The 20503-nt window shown below is 42.9% G+C and overlaps 1 protein-coding gene across 4 annotated transcripts in view; it reads right to left on the bottom strand.

The window, feature by feature from the left end:
* The window catches only part of LOC138796001 (adhesion G protein-coupled receptor F5-like), a 154077-nt gene that overhangs the window by 31397 nt on the left and 102177 nt on the right, over positions 1–20503 (bottom strand). For all 4 annotated transcript variants that reach the window (XM_069975838.1, XM_069975835.1, XM_069975834.1 and 1 more), the window contains 2 exons: positions 14470–14595; positions 7703–7775 (listed from right to left, as the gene is read on the bottom strand). In XM_069975838.1, coding sequence (XP_069831939.1) covers positions 7703–7775; positions 14470–14574 — 178 coding nt within the window. In that variant the 5' untranslated portion in view covers positions 14575–14595. The remainder of the gene's footprint in view (positions 1–7702; positions 7776–14469; positions 14596–20503) is intronic.

Genomic DNA, 20503 nt, shown 5'->3' with positions numbered 1-20503 from the left:
GCTTTATACTACACAACCAGACTGCTGTTATAGGGGGCGCTGTATACTACACAGCCAGACTGCTGTTATAGGGGGCGCTCTATACTACACAGCCAGACTGCTGTTATAGGGGGCGCTGTATACTACACAGCCAGACTGCTGTTATACGGGGCGCTCTATACTACACAGCCAGACTGCTGTTATAGGGGGCGCTCTATACTACACTGCCAGACTGCTGTTATAGGGGGCGCTCTCTACTACGCAGCCAGACTGCTGTTATACGGGGCGCTCTATACTACACAGCCAGAGTGATGTTATAGGGAGCACTGTATACTACACAACCAGACTATATGGGGGATTGGCTACTATGTGGGGCACTATATGGGGGCATTGGACACTATATGGGGGATTGGATACTATGTGGGGCATATATGAGGGGATTGACTACTATGTGGGGCACTATAAGGGGAGCATTGGCTACTATGTGGGGCACTATATGGGGGCATTGGATAATATGTGGGGCACTATATGGGGGCATTGGCTACTATGTGGGGCATATATGGAGGATTGGCTACTATGTGGGGCATATATGGGGGATTGGCAACTATGTGGACACTATATGGGGGATTGGCTACTATATGGGGCATATATGGGGGCATTGGCTACTATGTGGGCACTCTATGGGGGTTTGGCTACTATGTGGGGAATATATGGAGGGATTGGCTACTATGTGGGGCACTATATGGGGATTGGCTACTATATGGGGGATTGGATACTATGTGGGGCATATATGGGGGGATTGGCTACTATGTGGGGCACTATAAGGGGGGATTGGCTACTATGTGGGCATATATGGGGGATTGGCTACTATGTGGGGCACTATATGGGGGCATTGGCTACTATGTGGGGCACTATATGGGGGCATTGGATAATATGTGGGGAACTATATGCGGGCACTGGCTACTATGTGGGGCACTATATGGGGATTGGCTACTATGTGGGGCACTATATGGGGGATTGGCTACTATGTGGGGCACTATATGGGGATTGGCTACTATGTGGGCACTATATGGGGGGATTGGCTACTATGTGGGGTACTATATGGGGATTGGCTACTATGTGGGGCACTATATGGGGGCATTGGCTACTATGTGGGGCACTATATGGGGGCATTGGCTACTATGTGGGGCTCTATATGGGGGCATTGGATACTATGTGGGGCACTATGTGGGGGATTGGATTCTATGTGGGGCACTATATGGGGCATTGGATACTATGTGGGGCACTACAATGGGGGATTGGATACTATATAGGGCATTTTTGGCGGGATTGGATACTGTATAGGGCACTATTCAGTCAGCAGCATGTGGTGACTGTAGGGGCGTGGCTATGGAGGGTTGCTATGGGGGCGTGGCTATTGAGGGTTGCTATGGGGGCGTGGCTATGGAGGGTCGCTATGGGGCGTGGCTATGGGGACCGCGGCGCACATGTCCCTCTTTGCTCTTTGCAAAAGTTGGGAGGTATGCACAACCAGACTGCTGTTATAGGGGGCTCTCTATACTACACAACCAGACTGCTTTTATAGGGGACGCTCTATACTACACAGCCAGAGTGATGTTATAGGGGGCACTCTATACTACACAACCAGACTGCTGTTATAGGGGGCGCTCTATACTACACAGCCAGACTGCTGTTATAGGGGGCGCTGTATACTACACAGCCAGACTGCTGTTATAGGGGGCGCTCTATACTATACAACCAGACTGCTGGTATAGGGGACGCTCTATACTACACAGCCAGACTGCTCTTATAGGGGGCGCTCTATACTGCACAGCCAGACTGCTGTTATAGGGGGCGCTCTATACTACACAACCAGACTGCTGGTATAGGGGGAGCTCTATACTACACAGCCAGACTGCTCTTATAGGGGGCGCTGTATACTACACAGCCAGACTGCTGGTATAGGGGGAGCTCTATACTACACAGCCAGACTGCTCTTATAGGGGGCGTTCTATACTACACAGCCAGACTGCTGTCATAGGGGGATCTAGACTACACAACCAGACTGCTGTTATAGGGGGCGCTCTATACTACACAGCCAGACTGCTGTTATAGGGGGTGCTCTATACTACACAGCCAGACTGCTGTCATAGGGGGATCTAGACTACACAACCAGACTGCTGTTATAGGGGGTGCTCTGTACTACACAGGCAGACTGCTGTTATAGGGGGCGCTCTATACTACACAGCCAGACTGCTGTTATAGGGGGCTCTATACTACACAACCAGACTGCTGTTATAGGGGGCGCTCTATACTACACAGCCAGACTGCTGTTATAGGGGGCGCTCTATACTACACAGCCAGACTGCTGTTATAGGGGGTGCTCTATACTACACAGCCAGACTGCTGTTATAGGGGGCGCTCTATACTACACAGCCAGACTGCTGTTATAGGGGGCGCTCTATACTACACAGCCAGACTGCTCTTATAGGGGGCTCTCTATACTACACAGCCAGACTGCTGGTATAGGGGGCGCTCTATACTACACAACCAGACTGCTGTTATAGGGGGCGCTGTATACTACACAGCCAGACTGCTGTTATAGGGGGCGCTCTATACTACACAACCAGACTGCTGTCATAGGGGGCGCTGTATACTACACAGCAAGACTGCTGTTATAGGGGGCGCTGTATACTACACAGCCAGACTGCTGTTATAGGGGGCGCTCTATACTACACAGCAAGACTGCTGTTATAGGGGGCGCTGTATACTACACAGCAAGACTGCTGTTATAGGGGGCGCTCTATACTACACAGCCAGACTGCTGTTATAGGGGGCACTCTATACTACACAGCCAGACTGCTGTTATAGGGGGCGTTCTATACTACACAGCCAGACTGCTGTTATAGGGGGCGCTCCATATTCCTCATGCATTATGTGACCAGATCATTCTCCTCCTTCTTGCCTGTCATCTATCACATGTATTGTGGTGGAGGTTGGCAGAGGTGTCTCATACATCTTGGTGAATGACATCTTTGTCAGTCTGCAATCTTTTTAATATCATTCTTGGTTTTGGTTGGTAGAACTACCCTGGCAGGATTGGCAAGGAAATGCCAGGACAACATGTGTGGGTTCAGTGTTTGTTCAGATGAGGAAGTTGTGTTTTGAAGACAAAGCTCCAAGTATCTGTGGTAATAGAGACATTCCGATACAATGAATGGTGTGATTGTATTAGCGGCTGAAAATAGATGGCCATCTATCTATCCATCTATCTTCTATCTATCTATCTCCTATCTATCTATCTATCTATCTATCTATCTATCTCCTATCTATCTATCTATCTATCTATCTATCTATCTATCTATCAATCTCCTATCTATCTATCTATCTATCTATCTATCTATCTCCTATCTATCTATCTATCTATCTATCTATCTATCTATCTATCTATCTATCTCCCATCTATCATCTATCTATTATCTATCTATCTCTCTATCTCTCTATCTATCAATCAATCAATCAATCAATCAATCAATCATCTCCTATCTAACAAATCAAATCAGCTTTATTGGCAGGTCTAAAATAACATGTTAGCATTGCCAAAGCAGACGTGAGATTTTGGGGGATGGGTAGGGAAGATGAGTAGGGATGGGGGGTAGGGACAGAAGTCTGTGATATGTGCAACGACAGACCGCAGTTGATTTCAATGGGCAGCTGAAACCATCTGAGCATCGTTCGTCCGTCCCCTCCCGCTGCTCCCCACCTGCAGCGAGCAGGGAGTGAGGGGGAAGCGAGGGCTGACCTGACAGATTGGCATTCGTTTTCCCCGGTACATCAGGCTGTGTAATATGCCCTTTACATCTACATACAGGGAGAGATTTATCAAACTGTTGTAAAGTGAAACTGGCTCAGTTGCCCCTAGCAACCAATCAGATTCCACCTTTCATTTTCCAAAGAGCCTGTGAGGAATGAAAGGTGGAATCTGATTGGTTGCTAGGGACAACTGAGCCAGTCTCACTTTACTCCATGTTTGATAAATCTCCCCCACAGTTCCTATAAATTGTTAGGAGCAGTAAACCGCAGCTTATAGTATGTTATTGCTATGTACAAATATTTTAATAGAATTTACAGTGTGTAAGGAATCACAGCAACCACAAACATGCAGCCATAAACATACAAACTATAACATGCACTAATGTACAGCAGGCACATTAGTATCCATGGAACACATGCACCAGACATCACCTATATCCAGGTCACTCATGTCCCAGTATGGCAGTCACTAAGCCAAGATTTAAAAAAAAAACAAAAAAACATGGCTTCTTCCGGAAACAGCTCTGCACATGGACGTGTTACATACAGTACTACAGCCCTATTAACCTCTTGATGACCAGGCACCAATTTTCACCCCCCCCCCCCCCCCCCTCTATCTACAGGGCCATGTAAGGGCTTCTTTTTTTTCAGGAACAAGAGTACTTTGTAATGGCGCCTTTCAATCTACTATAACATGTATGATGGTGTTTGAGGGGTCAATGATAGGCTGCGAGCAAAGCAAATACTGGCATACAGGTACAGCATGAGTCATCTGGTCACAGGTGTCCATGCCCTACCCTTATGGCATAGGTCGTCTAGGGGCTAAAGGGAATGCATCACCTAAATTTTCTTTTACTGATTAGGAGTCAGATACTAAAAATTGTTCTTTAAGGGTGCGTTCACACCTACAGGATCTGCAGCAGATCTGCAGCAGATTTGATGCTGTGTTCAGTTATTTAAATGAAATCTGTTGCAGAAAATCAGCTGCAGATCCTGTAGGTGTGAACGCACCATTATTGTAATCGGTTTCTATTTTCTTACTTTGGGGTTAATTTGTAGTAAATTCCGGCTCCCCTGTGTCCCAGCACTCCATCAGTGCCTGCCTCATCTCCTGCCCCCCCCGCTGCGGGTCCTGACTGTAAAGTGCTCCATATCGGTATTTATACAGTGTAGCATGTCATCTCCTCAGCTAATATTTGCTTTCTGTGTCCGACCATTTATTGGTTTTCCTCTGTTTATACTTGTCTGAGTGGCCTTTGTAGTTTTTTTTGTCCTATACAAATAAGATAGTATCCCTGCTGCGACCTATGAACCACATGTCTGCTGGCTAGATCCATTATATGGGATCAGATCTGATAAATCAGTGTTACACAGGTTACATGAAAGCTTAATCACATTAGAAATAAAAGGTTCCAACGCTTTGTACTATGCTGTGTGCTTCAGTCCTGATCCATTGTCATTATATTCACTGTCTGCAAATGAGAACTGCACTTAAAGAAGCAGTTCACTTTTTTTTTTTTTGCCCCCCCGGGTAGCCGCTGTCATGTATACTTACATAAGATGATCGGTGTCCCGTTCCCGTCGGTCAGTTCCGTCCCGCGGTGCCGTTCACATCGGGCGCGCGCTCACTTCCGCCGGCGCTGTGACTCCTTTTCTCTCCCTTGTCATTTGAACGCCGGAAGTCACGCGCTTCCATAGAGAATGCATGGAAGCGAGTGACTTCCGGCGTATAATCACTGGGCAGAGAAGAGGACTTGCAGCAGCCGGCGGAAGTGAGCGCGCGCCCGATGTGAACGGCACCGCGGGACGGAACTGACCGACGGGAACGGGACACCGATCATCTTATGTAAGTATACATGACAGCGGCTACCTGGGGGGGAGAGAAAAAAAAAAAGTGAACTGCTTCTTTAAAGTGCCCAGTCCTGCTTCCAGAGAAGGGGATATACTGTAGTTGTATCAGTGCATACCTCCCAACTAGAGATGAGCGAACCTGGAGTATGCTCGAGTCCATCCGAACCCGAACGTTCGGCATTTGATTAGCGGTGGCTGCTGAAGTTGGATAAAGCCCTAAGGCTATGTGGAAAATATGGATATAGTCATTGGCTGTATCCATGTTTTCCAGACAACCTTAGAGCTTTATCCAAGTTCAGCAGCCCCCACTAATCAAATGTAGGGACTGTCCCTCCAAAAGAGGGACACTTGGGAGGCATGACAGTGTACACCCCAGACTGATACGCTGTATATACCCAGTCCTGCTCCCAGAGAAGGGGATATAGCTGTATCAGTGTACACCCCAGTGATCCCAGACTGATACATTGTATATACCCAGTCCTGCTCTCAGAGAAGTGGATATAGCTGTATGCAGAGTACACCCTAGACTGATACATTTTATAGACCCAGTCCTGCTCTCAGATAAGTAGATATAGCTGTATCCACTGTAGATCCCAGACTGATACATTGTATATACCCAGTCCTGCTCTCAGAGAAGTGGATATAGGTGTATCAGTGTACACCCCAGTGACCCCAGACTGATACATTGTATATACCCAGTCCTGCTCTCAGAGAAGTGGATATAGCTGTATCAGTGTACACCCCAGTGACCCCAGACTGATACATTGTATATACCCAGTCCTGCTCTCAGAGAAGTGGATATAGGTGTATCAGTGTACACCCCAGTGACCCCAGACTGATACATTGTATATACCCAGTCCTGCTCTCAGAGAAGTGGATATAGGTGTATCAGTGTACACCCCAGTGACCCCAGACTGATACATTGTATATACCCAGTCCTGCTCTCAGAGAAGTGGATATAGGTGTATCAGTGTACACCCCAGTGACCCCAGACTGATACATTGTATATACCCAGTCCTGCTCTCAGAGAAGTGGATATAGGTGTATCAGTGTACACCCCAGTGACCCCAGACTGATACATTGTATATACCCAGTCCTGCTCTCAGAGAAGTGGATATAGGTGTATCAGTGTACACCCCAGTGACCCCAGACTGATACATTGTATATACCCAGTCCTGCTCTCAGAGAAGTGGGTATACTTGTATCCAGTGTAGACCCCAGACTGATACATTGTATATACCTAGTCCTACTCCCAGAGAAGGGGATATAGCTATATCCAGTGTACACCCAGACTGATACATTGTATATACCTTGTCCTACTCCCAGAGAAGAGGATATAGCTATATCCAGTGTACACCCAGACTGATACATTGTATATACCTAGTCCTACTCCCAGAGAAGGGGATATAGTTGTATCCAGTGTAGACCCGACTGATACATTGTATATACCCAGTCCTGCTCTCAGCTGAGAATTAATACAATTGTATCCAGTCTAGACAATGCTCTGTGAGTAGTGTTGAGCCGACCTGTAAAACTGTTTGGGTTTCTCAATGTCCTTCAAACCCAAACGTTCACCATTTGATTCCCGATTGCTGCAGAAGTTGGATTCCACCCTAGGGCTACCAGGAAAACATGGATACAGCCGTAGAAAGTATCCACGTTTTCCTGGCAGCTCTAGGGCGGAATCCAACTTCTGCAGCCATCGGGAATCGTAAATTGAACGTTCAGGTTCAGAGAATGTTGACAAACCCAAACAGTTTGGTCGGCTTAACACTATCTGTGAGTTAAAGGGGTACTCCGGCAAAAATCTTTTTTTTTTTCAAATAAACTGGTTTTAGAAAGTTATATAGATTTGTAATTTACTTCTACATGTAGTGACTGTATGACATAGGTTTGGGGAATCAGACAACCTCAAGTGGATGACACTGTTAACACATAGCAGAGTATATATATATATATATATATATATATATATATATATATATATATACACGGTATATATATATATATATATATATATATATATATATATATACTCCATAATAACAATGTACATTACCGGCTGCACGTTTTCTTCTCGACAAACTTCTCTCTATGAATGTTTCAGGTTCAGTGTCATGGTTTCCATGAATCTGTAATGAAAGCACAATGATAGTGATCATTCTATCAGAAATTATAATCCCACTGTATAGAGCTCTGGTGACATCACATCTGGAATACTGTGTCCAGTTCTGGAGACCTCACCTACAGAAGGATATTGATGAAGTAGAAGTAGTAGTGCAAAGACGGGCTACAAAAATGGCGGAGGGTGTGAGGCATAAACCATATCAGGATAAACTTAAGGATCAGTATAATCTGGAGGAAAGGGGGGACGTGATGGAAACCTTTATATATGTTAAAGGGCTAAATAAGGTTCAAGAGGGAAGAAACTGAACACAAGAACAAGAGGACACAGTGAGAGATTAGTTGCGGAAAGATCAAAAGCAACATGAGAAAATATTACTTTACTGAAAGAGTAGTAGATGTTTGGAACAAACTTCCAGCAGATGTGGTTGGTAAATCTACAATAACTGAATGTAATCCTGCCTGGTATATACACATATATCTATCCTAAGATAATAAGAAGGGAAATACTAACAGGGCAGACTAGATGGAACCACTGGTCTTTTTCTGAAAACAATCTTCTATGTTTCTATGTTAAGGCTATGTTCACACATCATAAATTCTCTATTAGTCACGGCTGTTGTTGCTGATTTGCAACAACAGCTGTGATTAATTGAAAATTTATGTCTCACTACAGTCAATGGAATCATGGACGGAGTGTATACATGTAGTACAAACTCCGGCCGGGATCCCCAGCGCTGCAGGATAAACTGACGTGTCAGTTCTGTGCGACCGCTATTCATTGATATTCACAGAATGGCCGGTGTCAGTGAAGATCATTTTACCGCCCGGAGTGAAATTGGGATGCGGGTGCATCCGTGTTCGCCCGCATCCCAATTTATTATAACACACAATTGGAAGTTCGGCCGGAGTTGCACTTTCCATTGTGTGAACTGACAGTTTTGTGCGGCTGCTATTCAATGAATAGCGGCCACACAAAACTGACATGTCAGTTTTTCCTGTGGCCGCTAGCTTAAAGAAGCAATGTTTCGACCCATAGGTCTATGTCAAGAATGACAAAAACCTACAGGTCGAAATGTTGCTCCTGTGTACCCTACTATGCGAATAAACCACTGACTGTTCTCTACACATGCTGTAGGACTTCCCCTTTTGTTTCAAGTTTACAGCCCCTACACTAAGGATTGTAGGCCAACCAGCGTGCATCTGATCGTGAGGCCATTACTGGAATTCTCCATAAAGTGCTATTGGATTCCCATTTTGTTGACACTACTCCTCTAGTCCAACTCCAAATTTACTAATAGTTTTTTTTAAAAAAAAACTACATAGCCCCTTTGAGAAGCAGCTGTGAGAAGCTTCACCCTGTAGTTGAGTAGCCGCTCTCGGTGTCTAGGTGACCCGCAGCAGGAATGCAATGATATGTATATAATGTATCCGCTCTGAGTCACCGCCTTATCTCAGAAATGTGTAGGAACAGGTTTTGTGTGACATCTATGTATATTGGCTTAATAGCTTTAAAGTGCATTTCCAATACGTAAGTGCATAGCAAGGAATCCAACCGGGAGATCTGCATAAATCCAGTAAATGGGGTTTAACATATAAATGTATAGATGTGGGATTAATCCTGGGAAGGGTCCTTGGCCTATACTCTATGATAATGGACTCATCAGGTTCAAGATGTAATAGAAGGAACCTATTACGGTTGAAAAATAAATATATATAGTAACCCCTGTCCCTAAGCAGTGGAGACTCCACGTTGCATCACAGGGAACCCTTCTGGGGCTCCCCCACCAGGGATCATACCTTATATAGGCAGAGAGCCAATGATCCAGTACAGGGCACTAAGGCTATCTGACCTGGTTCCTTGTTGTCAAAGGGGTTTTGAAATAATAATTACTTTCTTCTATCGTAGGTTGTCTGTGGTATTGCAGCTTGACCCCATTCACATTAATAAAACTGAGTTGCAATACCACACGCAAACTAAAAACAAGAGTGGCGCTGTTTATGCAAAAAAAAAAAAAAAGCTATGTTTTTATAATACTGAATAGCCACTTTAAGGCATACGTAGGCAAGTGTTAACTGTTGTTAGTGTACTAAGAGAGGTAAGGAAAAACAATAAAGAAAATAATTTATTAAACAAAAATTGACATTTTGGTTATTTTTAGAATTTTTAAAGGGATACTCCAGATTTATTTTTTTTAATCAACTGATGTCAGGAAGTTATATAGATTTGTAAATGACTTCTTTTTAAAATTCTCAGGTCTTCCAGTACATATTATCTGCTATATGTACTGCAGGAAGTGGTGTATTGTTTCCAGTCTGACATAGTGCGCTCTGCTGCCAGGAACTGTCCTGAGCAGAAAAAGGGTTTTTCTATTAGGATTTTTTTACCACTCTGGACAGTTCCTGACATGGACAGAGGTGGCAGCAGAGAGCACTATGTCCTGCAGGACATACAGCAGCTGATCAGTACTGGAATACTTGAGATTTTTTAAATAACAATTACATTTCTGTATTAAAAAAACAAAACAAAACTATTGCAGCATTAAAACCTATTGGGTAGGGAGTGGTATATTTTATGAACCACCACCAGGAACCTCTAGGGGTCAGTCCCGTCCCCGGGACAGCGGGCAGCGTCCAGTCTACAAAGCCCTTGACAAAGCCACTCATTTGTTGAAACGTCGGGTGGAGGGTAATGCATATGATTTTAGCAGAACGCAGCAGCCTTTAGACAGATGCAATGTTAGATACACAGAGAGACATGTACTGTTGGCTAGCAGACAGAGTCAGTACGTGGCAGTATAACAGGGCTAGCTGGGCTCTAAGATTTTAATTTTGACATAGAATAAAGTTGATTTCATTTAATCATGTTAGTTGGGTCGGAGAAAGAATGGGATTGAACCCTAGAGATACCTGGTGGTGGTTTACAAATCTGTGTAACTTTCTGACACCAGTTGATTTGAAAAAAAAAAAAAAAAAAAAGTTCACCGGAGTACCCCTATAATCAAATTCAAGTATGCATTTGTACTATTTTTATGACTTTAAAGTGTCACTGTTGTTTACATTTTTTTTGCAGAAATCAGTAGTACAGGCGATTTTAAGAAACATAATTGTGTTTATTTTTATCATGAAAAAGCAGTTTGAAGCTCTCTCCCCCCCTGTCTTCATGGTTCTCTTATGGAGAGGGGAGGGGTGGAAGGAGATGAGGCACCAAAACAGGACAATAAAGAGTTAATTTACAGCTACATCACCGGGCTATCTCCTCTGAAGTCAGCACTGACCTCTCTGACCTGTGTGGCTTTCACACAGCTCCCACTGTGTAATCTTTTGTTCTCTGCTCTATGCTGGCGACTAATCTCTCTCCTCCCCCTTCCCCTCTCCATAGGTTACACAGGGCTCGACTGATGTAAAAAAGTTGAGATTTCCTGATAATGAGCAGTAAATGAGAGGGGGGGGAGGGACCTGGGAAAAGTCTTTTTGAATGCAGATAATGGCATATTTGCCTAATAGACCCAATTACACAGTATCATAAAATCACCTGGACTATTGATTTCTGCAAAAAACAAAACGACAGTGACACGTTAAGAACCGGTACAGTAAATAATTTATGATGATATATCTCTGTATGCCGTACAACATAAAGCTATAAAAGAAATAATTTATATTAAACCATTATTTTATGTACCAAAAAGTACACCTATAAAAACTATTACAAAAAAAACAAAGTAAAAAAAAAATTATATAGTTCAACCACTTTAATAAATTCCAAAAATTCTGGAACCACCGGCAGCAAAGTGTTCAGTATAAACGTCCCTGTGTGTAATTTATAAGCTGTTTCCCAATCAAACACCTTGATCCCAAAACCAAATAGCGAGGAGTGAGGTCAGTGGGAGAGCGTAACAACCTAATAGCCGTGATGCTGGTTGTAGAGCTGGCAGCGCACTGAACTCCCACAACGAGGAGAGCGAATCAACATCTGTTCTGCCAGGAGCGAGCCGAGAAATCATATTTCATGTTCCATAGAAATGGTAATTACTGCAGGATGTCTCCGAGTTCTATGAGATATTTGTTCTGACCCAGACCAAACACCGAGGAGAAGTGATTCTTCACGTCACCATTCTCCTATCCTTATATAGAGAAATGTCAGGTTCCAGCTACTTTTCCGGTAAAAGAGCCAAAACTATTGTTCAGCCTGATTAAATTAGCTACTTCGGAAAAAACTAAAGATTTGTGAGCTTGGACAGATCTGGAAGGTGAATTTTACATAAATCCAAACAAGCTGGGTACTTTATTATACCCGCATAGGAAGTATTATAGTAGTTATATTCTTGTATATAGGAGCAGTATTATAGTAGTTATATTCTTGTATATAGGGAGCATTATTATAGTAGTTATATTCTTGTATATAGGAGCAGTATTATAGTAGTTATATTCTTGTATATAGGAGCAGTATTATAGTAGTTATATTCTTGTATATAGGAGGCAGTATTATAGTAGTTATATTCTTGTATATAGGAGCAGTATTATAGTAGTTATATTCTTGTATATAGGAGCAGTATTATAGTAGTTATATTCTTGTATATAGGGAGCAGTATTATAGTAGTTATATTCTTGTACATAGGAGCAGTATTATAGTAGTTATAGTATTGTATATAGGAGCAGTATTATAGTAGTTAAATTCTTGTATATAGGAGAAGTATTATAGTACTTATATTCCTGTATATAGGGAGCAGTATTATAGTAGTTATATTCTTGTATATAGGAGCAGTATTATAGTAGTTATAGTCTTGTATATAGGAGCAGTATTATAGTAGTTATATTCTTGTATATAGGGAGCAGTATTATAGTAGTTATATTCTTGTATATAGGAGCAGTATTATAGTAGTTATATTCTTGTATATAGGAGCAGTATTATAGTAGTTATATTCTTGTATATAGGAGCAGTATTATAGTAGTTATATTCTTGTATATAGGGGGCAGTATTATAGTAGTTATATTCTTGTATATAGGAGCAGTATTATAGTAGTTATGCGGTTCAGGGAAGAAACAGAGTGCTGCACCTCACACCTATGGCTGATACTAGTGCCGCTAGGCTAAATAAAAAACACATCAGAATTTTGTGTATGAATTGATCAAGCCATACTGCCCCATGTACCTCGTGCCGGTATCTGATACACATGGGTCCCTACACTAAGTCCACACCGTGCCAGTCAGTGGCCACCAACCCCGCAGGCGTGCATAGCCAGGGAACGGGGGCCATGGGACGGCCCTGCGACCCCCATGCCACAGGACCAGACCCAAAAACACCACACCAGAACCCGGCCAGCACCGCCGACGGAGAAGGTCGCCCCCAAGCAGCACAAGTCTGGATAAGGTATTACACTCACCATAGCTGCAGCAAACAGAATGGGAAAAAACAGGAGGGATTAAAACCATGTGCACTCAGGTGTCTCCTGCTAATTGCGGTCATGTGGGTCTCACCAGGAGGAGTGCAAAAACACGGAGAAAAGAGAGAAACAAAATGCGGTTCAGGGAAGAAACAGAGTGCTGCACCTCACACCTATGGCTGATACTAGTGCCGCTAGGCTAAATAAAAAACACATCAGAATTTTGTGTATGAATTGATCAAGCCATAGGTGTGAGGTGCAGCACTCTGTTTCTTCCCTGAACCGCATTATAGTAGTTATATTCTTGTATATAGGAGCAGTATTATAGTAGTTATGCGGTTCAGGGAAGAAACAGAGTGCTGCACCTCACACCTATGGCTGATACTAGTGCCCCTAGGCTAAAATAAAAAACACATCAGAATTTTGTGTATGAATTGATCAAGCCATACTGCCCCATGTACCTCGTGCCGGTATCTGATACACATGGGTCCCTACACTAAGTCCACACCGTGCCAGTCAGTGGCCACCAACCCCGCAGGCGTGCACAGTCAGGGAATGGGGGCCATGGGACGGCCCTGCGACCCCCATGCCACAGGACCAGACCCACAAACACCACACCAGAACCGGCCAGCACCGCCGGCGGAAAAGGTCTGCAGCAGCTATGGTGAGCGCAATACCTCATCCAGACTTGTGCTGTTTGGGGGCGACCTTCTCCGCCGGCGGTGCTGGCCGGGTTCTGGTGTGGTGTTTTTAGGTCTGGTCCTGTGGCATGGGGGTCGCAGGGCCGTCCCATGGCCCCCGTTCCCTGACTGTGCACGCCTGCGGGGTTGGTGGCCACTGACTGGCACGGTGTGGACTTAGTGTAGGGACCCATGTGTATCAGATACCGGCACGAGGTACATGGGGCAGTATGGCTTGATCAATTCATACACAAAATTCTGATGTGTTTTTTATTTAGCCTAGGGGCACTAGTATCAGCCATAGGTGTGAGGTGCAGCGCTATTTTTCTTCCCTGAACCGCATTATAGTAGTTATATTCTTGTATATAGGAGTAGTATTATAGTAGTTATATTCTTGTATATAGGAGCATTATTATAGTAGTTATATTCTTGTATATAGGAGCAGTATTATAGTAGTTATATTTTTGTATATAGGAGGCAGTACTATAGTAGTTTATATATATATATATATATATATATATATATATATATATACATTTTTTTTATATGGGCACTATATTGTAGTTGTTAAGGGTATTACTTAAGAAGTCCTCCTAGAGGTTCTTCCTATGTAACTTCTATCCATCTATTGCACTCACCATAGAGTTCAGCAGTGATGACAGGTCCCATGATCCAAACATCCCCTCAGTCGGTCTGATCCAACAAGACCCCAGTATACAGATACATATCCATTGAAGATGCATTGTGTTCCTGGTGTAAGGAATCTGCAAATGAAAGGAACAAAGTTCAGATGTCAGCTTATATGGAAAGATATGTTGCAGCTGTCACTTTAATCTACGGTTATCTACCGTCTATCTTGAGTATATTGAATTAGTAAAAATGATAAGTACACTGGAATACAGAAGGTGAGATGAGGAATTATCCGGAGTCTATTACTGACTGTAAGAAGTGCAGGGTCCAGCAGTCAGGCGGAGTTACTCCATACTGAGAAACCGCTGACCAATCACTCATAAGAGTTCCTGGGTTGCCAGGATGTGATACTTATAGCTACATCACAGTATGTGTGCATTTGTTTATATGTGTATCTGTATATAGGTGGTTATACATATTCGGTTTATACATCTGCATACATCTGCAATACATTGTCAGCGCAGTGTGAGGCCTCTGCTTTAGAAATAAGCGAATAGTAAAATATTCGACAATTTGAAATTCGATTCGAATAGCTCCCGATATTGGTATATTCGAACGAATATCGAATCCCATTTTAGGCTATGGGAGAAAAATACTTGGAACCTGGAAATCAAGATTCGACCACTAGGAGGTCACCAAGTGCCCAATGACACCTCTGGAAATGATGCCAACACCTCTGGGTGCATATAGGACAGCAGGGGAAGCATGCCTGGGTACATCTAACACTAGTGATGAGCCAACGTCCCAATTTTCAGTTCGGATCCCGAACACGAAAAAAAAAAAAAAATGATCGTGATCGGTTCGTGTTTGTGTTGACCGAACATTCACGAAAAAATTATAAACGTAAAGTAGAAGTGTACACTGCGGTCTAGCGGTACGTACAGTATCAGGTGCAGTGTAAAATACATAATAATGAAAATTAATGATAACTACAAATCAGTAGTAGCAAGATAACAGGTATTATCCCACACTCACAGTATACAGCTGTATACCGGATATATAATAGTTTTTTACAATAATAAAATGAAAGAGCTGTAAAACTCCTTTACAGGATGCAGACTGCGCAAATCAGTAGTAGCAAGATAACAGCTATTATCCCGCTATTATCCATCAGTAGATGTCTGAACACACTGTCTGTCTCACAACAGCTTCTAAATCTCTGGTTTTTATACTTTTAGCCCTAACAAGGCCTCTTCGGGGTCCCTCCCTACCTAACTTCACCTAAAAGCTCTCTCTCCCTGGTCTACAGTCTGTCCCTCTTTAGCTCCAAGTGACACAAATCTGAAATCACTATTCTTATACTCAGGATGGGACATAGTTTAGCCAACCAATCACAGTTAGAGGTTTTTTTTAAAGTCCTGTGCAGTGTCCCAGAACACGCTATCTGTTTCTCACTGTCAGTTTACTTTTGCTGATACAGCCATGCCTGTTCTGGAAACTATTTGCACTGCAACTGTGACTATGTAGTCCCTATTACTCTCAGGTTCATGTATATTGTATATGTGTTTAACTCTGTGCAGTGGTATGCAAAGGCTGAGGATCACGTGACCATGCCCTGTAACCATGGTTCCTCCAATGGCCGTCAAGCTTTGGCCAGGAGTACCATGTGACTTCCCCTTGCTAGTCAGTTCCGTCCTTTACCTCAGAGAGGAAGGAAGTGTTCTTCTCCCTGTCCTCAGGAGAGGACAGATGTGTTCCTGCGGCCCTCTTCACCTTTAGAAGAGTGGACCTGGTGCTCTGCTGTAACAGATCCTGGCTGTCCGTCTGCTCAAGTGCCTGGAGTATCCTCTCATCTGGGTGTCGTTACTGTTATTCATTTCCTCATCAAGTCAAGATTTATACCGCAAGTACTCTAAATCCACCCAGCCTCTCTATTCCTCTCTCACTACTACTCCCATCATCCGGCACGTTTCACCTCAGCCTATGCAGCACCACCTTAGCTCTGTCTATAGAAGTCTGCTATATACCCGGTTGCATCCGGACGAGACTGTTGCTACCAGTTACCTCAGTTACAATAAAAGTGTAACCACCGCTGTTACTGAACCCTGGCATTGGTGTCCGTTTACTGGTGCCCTAACTAGGTACAGCGAAGAATCGCATGCCCAGTAGCAATTCTATCGCAGAATCCGCAGACCAGTCCCTCAGCTGTGCCATCCTCAGGCCCTATACTGTGACAATCCGATACCCTGCAGCTGCCCCGGTTCCTGCCTGCTCACAACACCTGCACTGTGAAGTGACCCCCACGGGTCAGGGCATCGCACCTGCCTATTCCTAGTGCCTGTCCCTCCCCCCTGCATGTTTATTTGCTGGGAAAAAGCGCCAGGGGTGGGGCAGGGCAAATCGAATATATACTGCGTTATCATTCAGATATTCAAACGCATTCGAATAGCGTGAATATCGTACTATTCGATCGAATACTATTCGCTTATCACTACTCTTCTAGGCCTCCCATACTTTCCTGACTTGGCAGGCTGTACCAATAGAATGCAGAGATAATGGATCAATGCAGTACAAAAGTGTTTTTTTTTTTTTTTTTTTTAAATATGTATATGTGTTTTTCTTTTTTAAATATACTGTACATGAAAATACACACACACGCACACATATATGCACTCATATCTAGTATGTGAGAATGTGCCATTTAAAACAAAACGTATTCCATAACTATATTGTAATATGAGGATTGAGAGTATATTCTGTTTGTGAACACCGTAAGCTACAACCCTATACACTGGCTATACCTCTGACTGGTACTGGTTATACCTCTCCTAGTCCATTGTCTCATAGACCTCTAAGAACGGTATAGAACATATTAGAACATTCCAAAACCAAACATGGTAGATGTCATCCTATAAACTAACAGTGGAGACATGTATATACAACCCCCTGGGCAGTGTGTCCGTCTGCCGACAGATCATTACACAACGTCTCAGCTTTGACTTCCCTGAAATCTGGATCAGGCAATGGAAAAAGTTCATGGCTGCAGGTTAAAGCTAATACGGATAAATTGGCAGTGCCTGGTGATATCTGATGTTATTAAAGGGGAACCCTGACAGCTGATACAAGATATGTCCTACATATCTGATGGGACTCTTTCTGCTTTAGTGTTGGGAGAAGGAAGCGTCAATTGTGGCCGTTGTCTTTTCAATGGTTTGCAAATTACAAATCAGGTCTCTAAACTGGAGTATGGAGACAAGTGCTCGCTAGAGATGAGCGAGTACTAAAATGCTCGGGTGCTCGATACTCAAGACGAATATTTTGAGTAACGAACCCCATTGAAGTCAATGGGAAATTGAATTTTTGCAGGGGACCAAAGCTCTGCACAGGAAGGTTGTGTGAAAACCTGTAAACCTCAGGAAATGATGGAAACACCACGGACGGGGACAGGAAACAGCAGGGGCCGCATGTATGGATGCCTCTGAGGCTGCCTAATCGCATTATTATGCCAAATTATGGGCAACGGCCAGGTGGTGGCCCTCAATACATTTTTGCTGACCCAGACCAAGATGGGCAAGGCACAGTGAGAATAGGTATAGCTGAACTACAGATCCCAGACAGCCAAGAGAATGTCAGCGACAGGACAAAATGATTACTGACAGCTGCACTATAAGTCCAAGCCAGCAGCCCAGAGTAGCAAAAAAAAAAAAAAAAAGTTTAAAAATTTTAAGCCCTTAGAAGGTCTGTTGGGTTCTTCGTGTTGGATTCCTGCCTAACCGCACACTAATTCCCTGCCTAACACTCTCCCTGACAGACAGCAGCTCTCTCCCTAATCTCTTCCAGCCTGCGTCTGAAGCTAGCACCGCAGGACCTGATTCTTATATGCCCAGGTCATCTGATCTGGCCAGCCTAACGCTGCTATTGACATGTATGGGTCCCACGTGATGCTACGAGCTCCCAAGGAGTCTCTTGATTGGCTGAAAAAAAGCCGCCAAACATGCAGGAAGAGGAAGATGCCATTGTCTTGAGTATCGCGAGATGCTCGTCCGAGCAATGAGTACCATCGAGTACCTTAATACTCGAACGAGTACCAAGCTCGGACGAGCATGCTCGCTCATCTCTAGTGCTCGCCTTGAAGGTCGAACTCAGGTGAGGTTTTTTCCTCTCAGATCAACAGGTGTCAGAAAGTTATATAGATTTGTCATTTACTTCTATTTAAAAATCACCAGTCTTCCAGTACTTATCAGCTGCTGTATGTCCTGCAGGAAGTGGTGTATTCTCTCCAGTCTGACACAGTGCTCCCTGCTGCCACCTTTGTCCATGTCAGGAACTGTCCAGAGCGGTAGCAAATCCTCAAAGAAAACCTCTTCTGCTCTGGACAGTTCCTGACATGGACAGAGGAGGCAGCAGAGAGCACTGTGTCAGACAGGAAACAATACACCACTTTCTGCAGGACATACAGCAGCTGATAAGTAAGGGTTTTGAACTTAATGAGGCTTACCCAGAAGCTTAGTATTTAGTACAGAAGTGTACGACAGGGTGGGCCAGGTTGGTCCGTCTCTCCTATGCTGAACGGGCCTATGGAGCATTCAGAAACCTTGGTGGCTGGGACCGGAGCACTTTATTCCTAGTCAGCATAGTGGTCAGGTACCACACCTGGAGTGCATATATGTTTTATGAGAATCCGTTTGGATCCGTTTTACCATTGACTTTCCTTATAAGAAAAAGTATCAAAATGGATGTGTTTTTTTTCTTTTTTTTTTTCAGCGTACACAAAAACTTGACCATGTTTTTATGTACGTTAAAAGTATTTATTTATTTATCAGTGTATTTATTTATCCATCGGTGTATTTATTTATTTATCTGTATATTTATTTATTTATCTGTGTATTTATCTATCTGTGTATTTATTTACTGTATCTGTGTATTTATTTATTTATCTATTTATCTGTGTATCTATCTATCTATCTATCTATCTATCTATGTATTTAATTATTTATCTATCTATGTATTTAATTATTTATCTATCGGTGTATTTATTTATTTATCTTTGTATTTATTTACTTATTTATCTATCTATCTGTGTATTTATTTATCTGTGTATTTATTTACTTATTTATTTATTTATCTGTGTACTTAGTATTCAGAAGAAATTGAAGAACGGCACCTCACCTAAAAATCTTCACCTTTATTTCACCAAATAGTACAAAACAGTAAGATCGGAGAGGCGCTCACTCCCGGCCCACGCACGTTTCGTGATTTCAAGAGATTTCTCAAGGCATTATGCCTAAATCTGACTGAGTGGAATAGCCTTGGACCTGTAGTGCCAGTGAGACTTCTATTATGAATTATCTGTGTATTTATTTATCTATCAGTGTATTTATTCATTTATCAATCAATTGGTGTATTTATTAATTAATTAATTTATTTATTTGTGTGGATTGAAACAGGACCTGGGGTTTAGTATAGTTAGGTATGTTATGTATGTTAGGTATATGTTAGGTATTGTGCACAGGTTAGTAATATTATTTTTTTATTGTGAGTATTATTAGTGTTATTAAAAAAAAATCTAGTTTGCACATGTAGAAACAAAACGCTCGTTCCAACTGTAGATTCGCTCATACCTAATTTATTAGGTTATTGTCTATTATGGTTGTAATGTTTTATATCTTTAAATGAAAGATCTACACGAAGTATCTGAAGACAAGTACGTGGTAAGTAACATAACTTTGTGTATGTGATTGCTGTGCAGTTCCCGCTGGGTTATTAACATTGTCCCATGTTTGTTCAGCAGCAGGTTTATGCCCTTAGAGAGGACAGTCGGGGAGCAGTCATTTTCTAGAATACAGACAAGGAATGACAGATCACAGATAAAATATGGTAACTATGTCAAACCCTGTGAGCATGTGCGAAATGTCTGAAGATTTACTGGTAAAGCCTCAGGGTGATATGTGTGACAAGGGGAAAACAGAAAATGTGGCCTAGAGTATGTATCGCACTGATGCTTCCTCCTATAGTCACTGATCAGCGGCCATGTAAGTTATA

This window comes from Dendropsophus ebraccatus, chromosome 6 (genome assembly GCF_027789765.1).
Source record: "Dendropsophus ebraccatus isolate aDenEbr1 chromosome 6, aDenEbr1.pat, whole genome shotgun sequence".
Lineage (NCBI taxonomy): Eukaryota > Metazoa > Chordata > Amphibia > Anura > Hylidae > Dendropsophus > Dendropsophus ebraccatus.
Note: the sequence above shows the minus strand (reverse complement) of the source record. Positions and strands in the feature narration are given on the sequence as shown.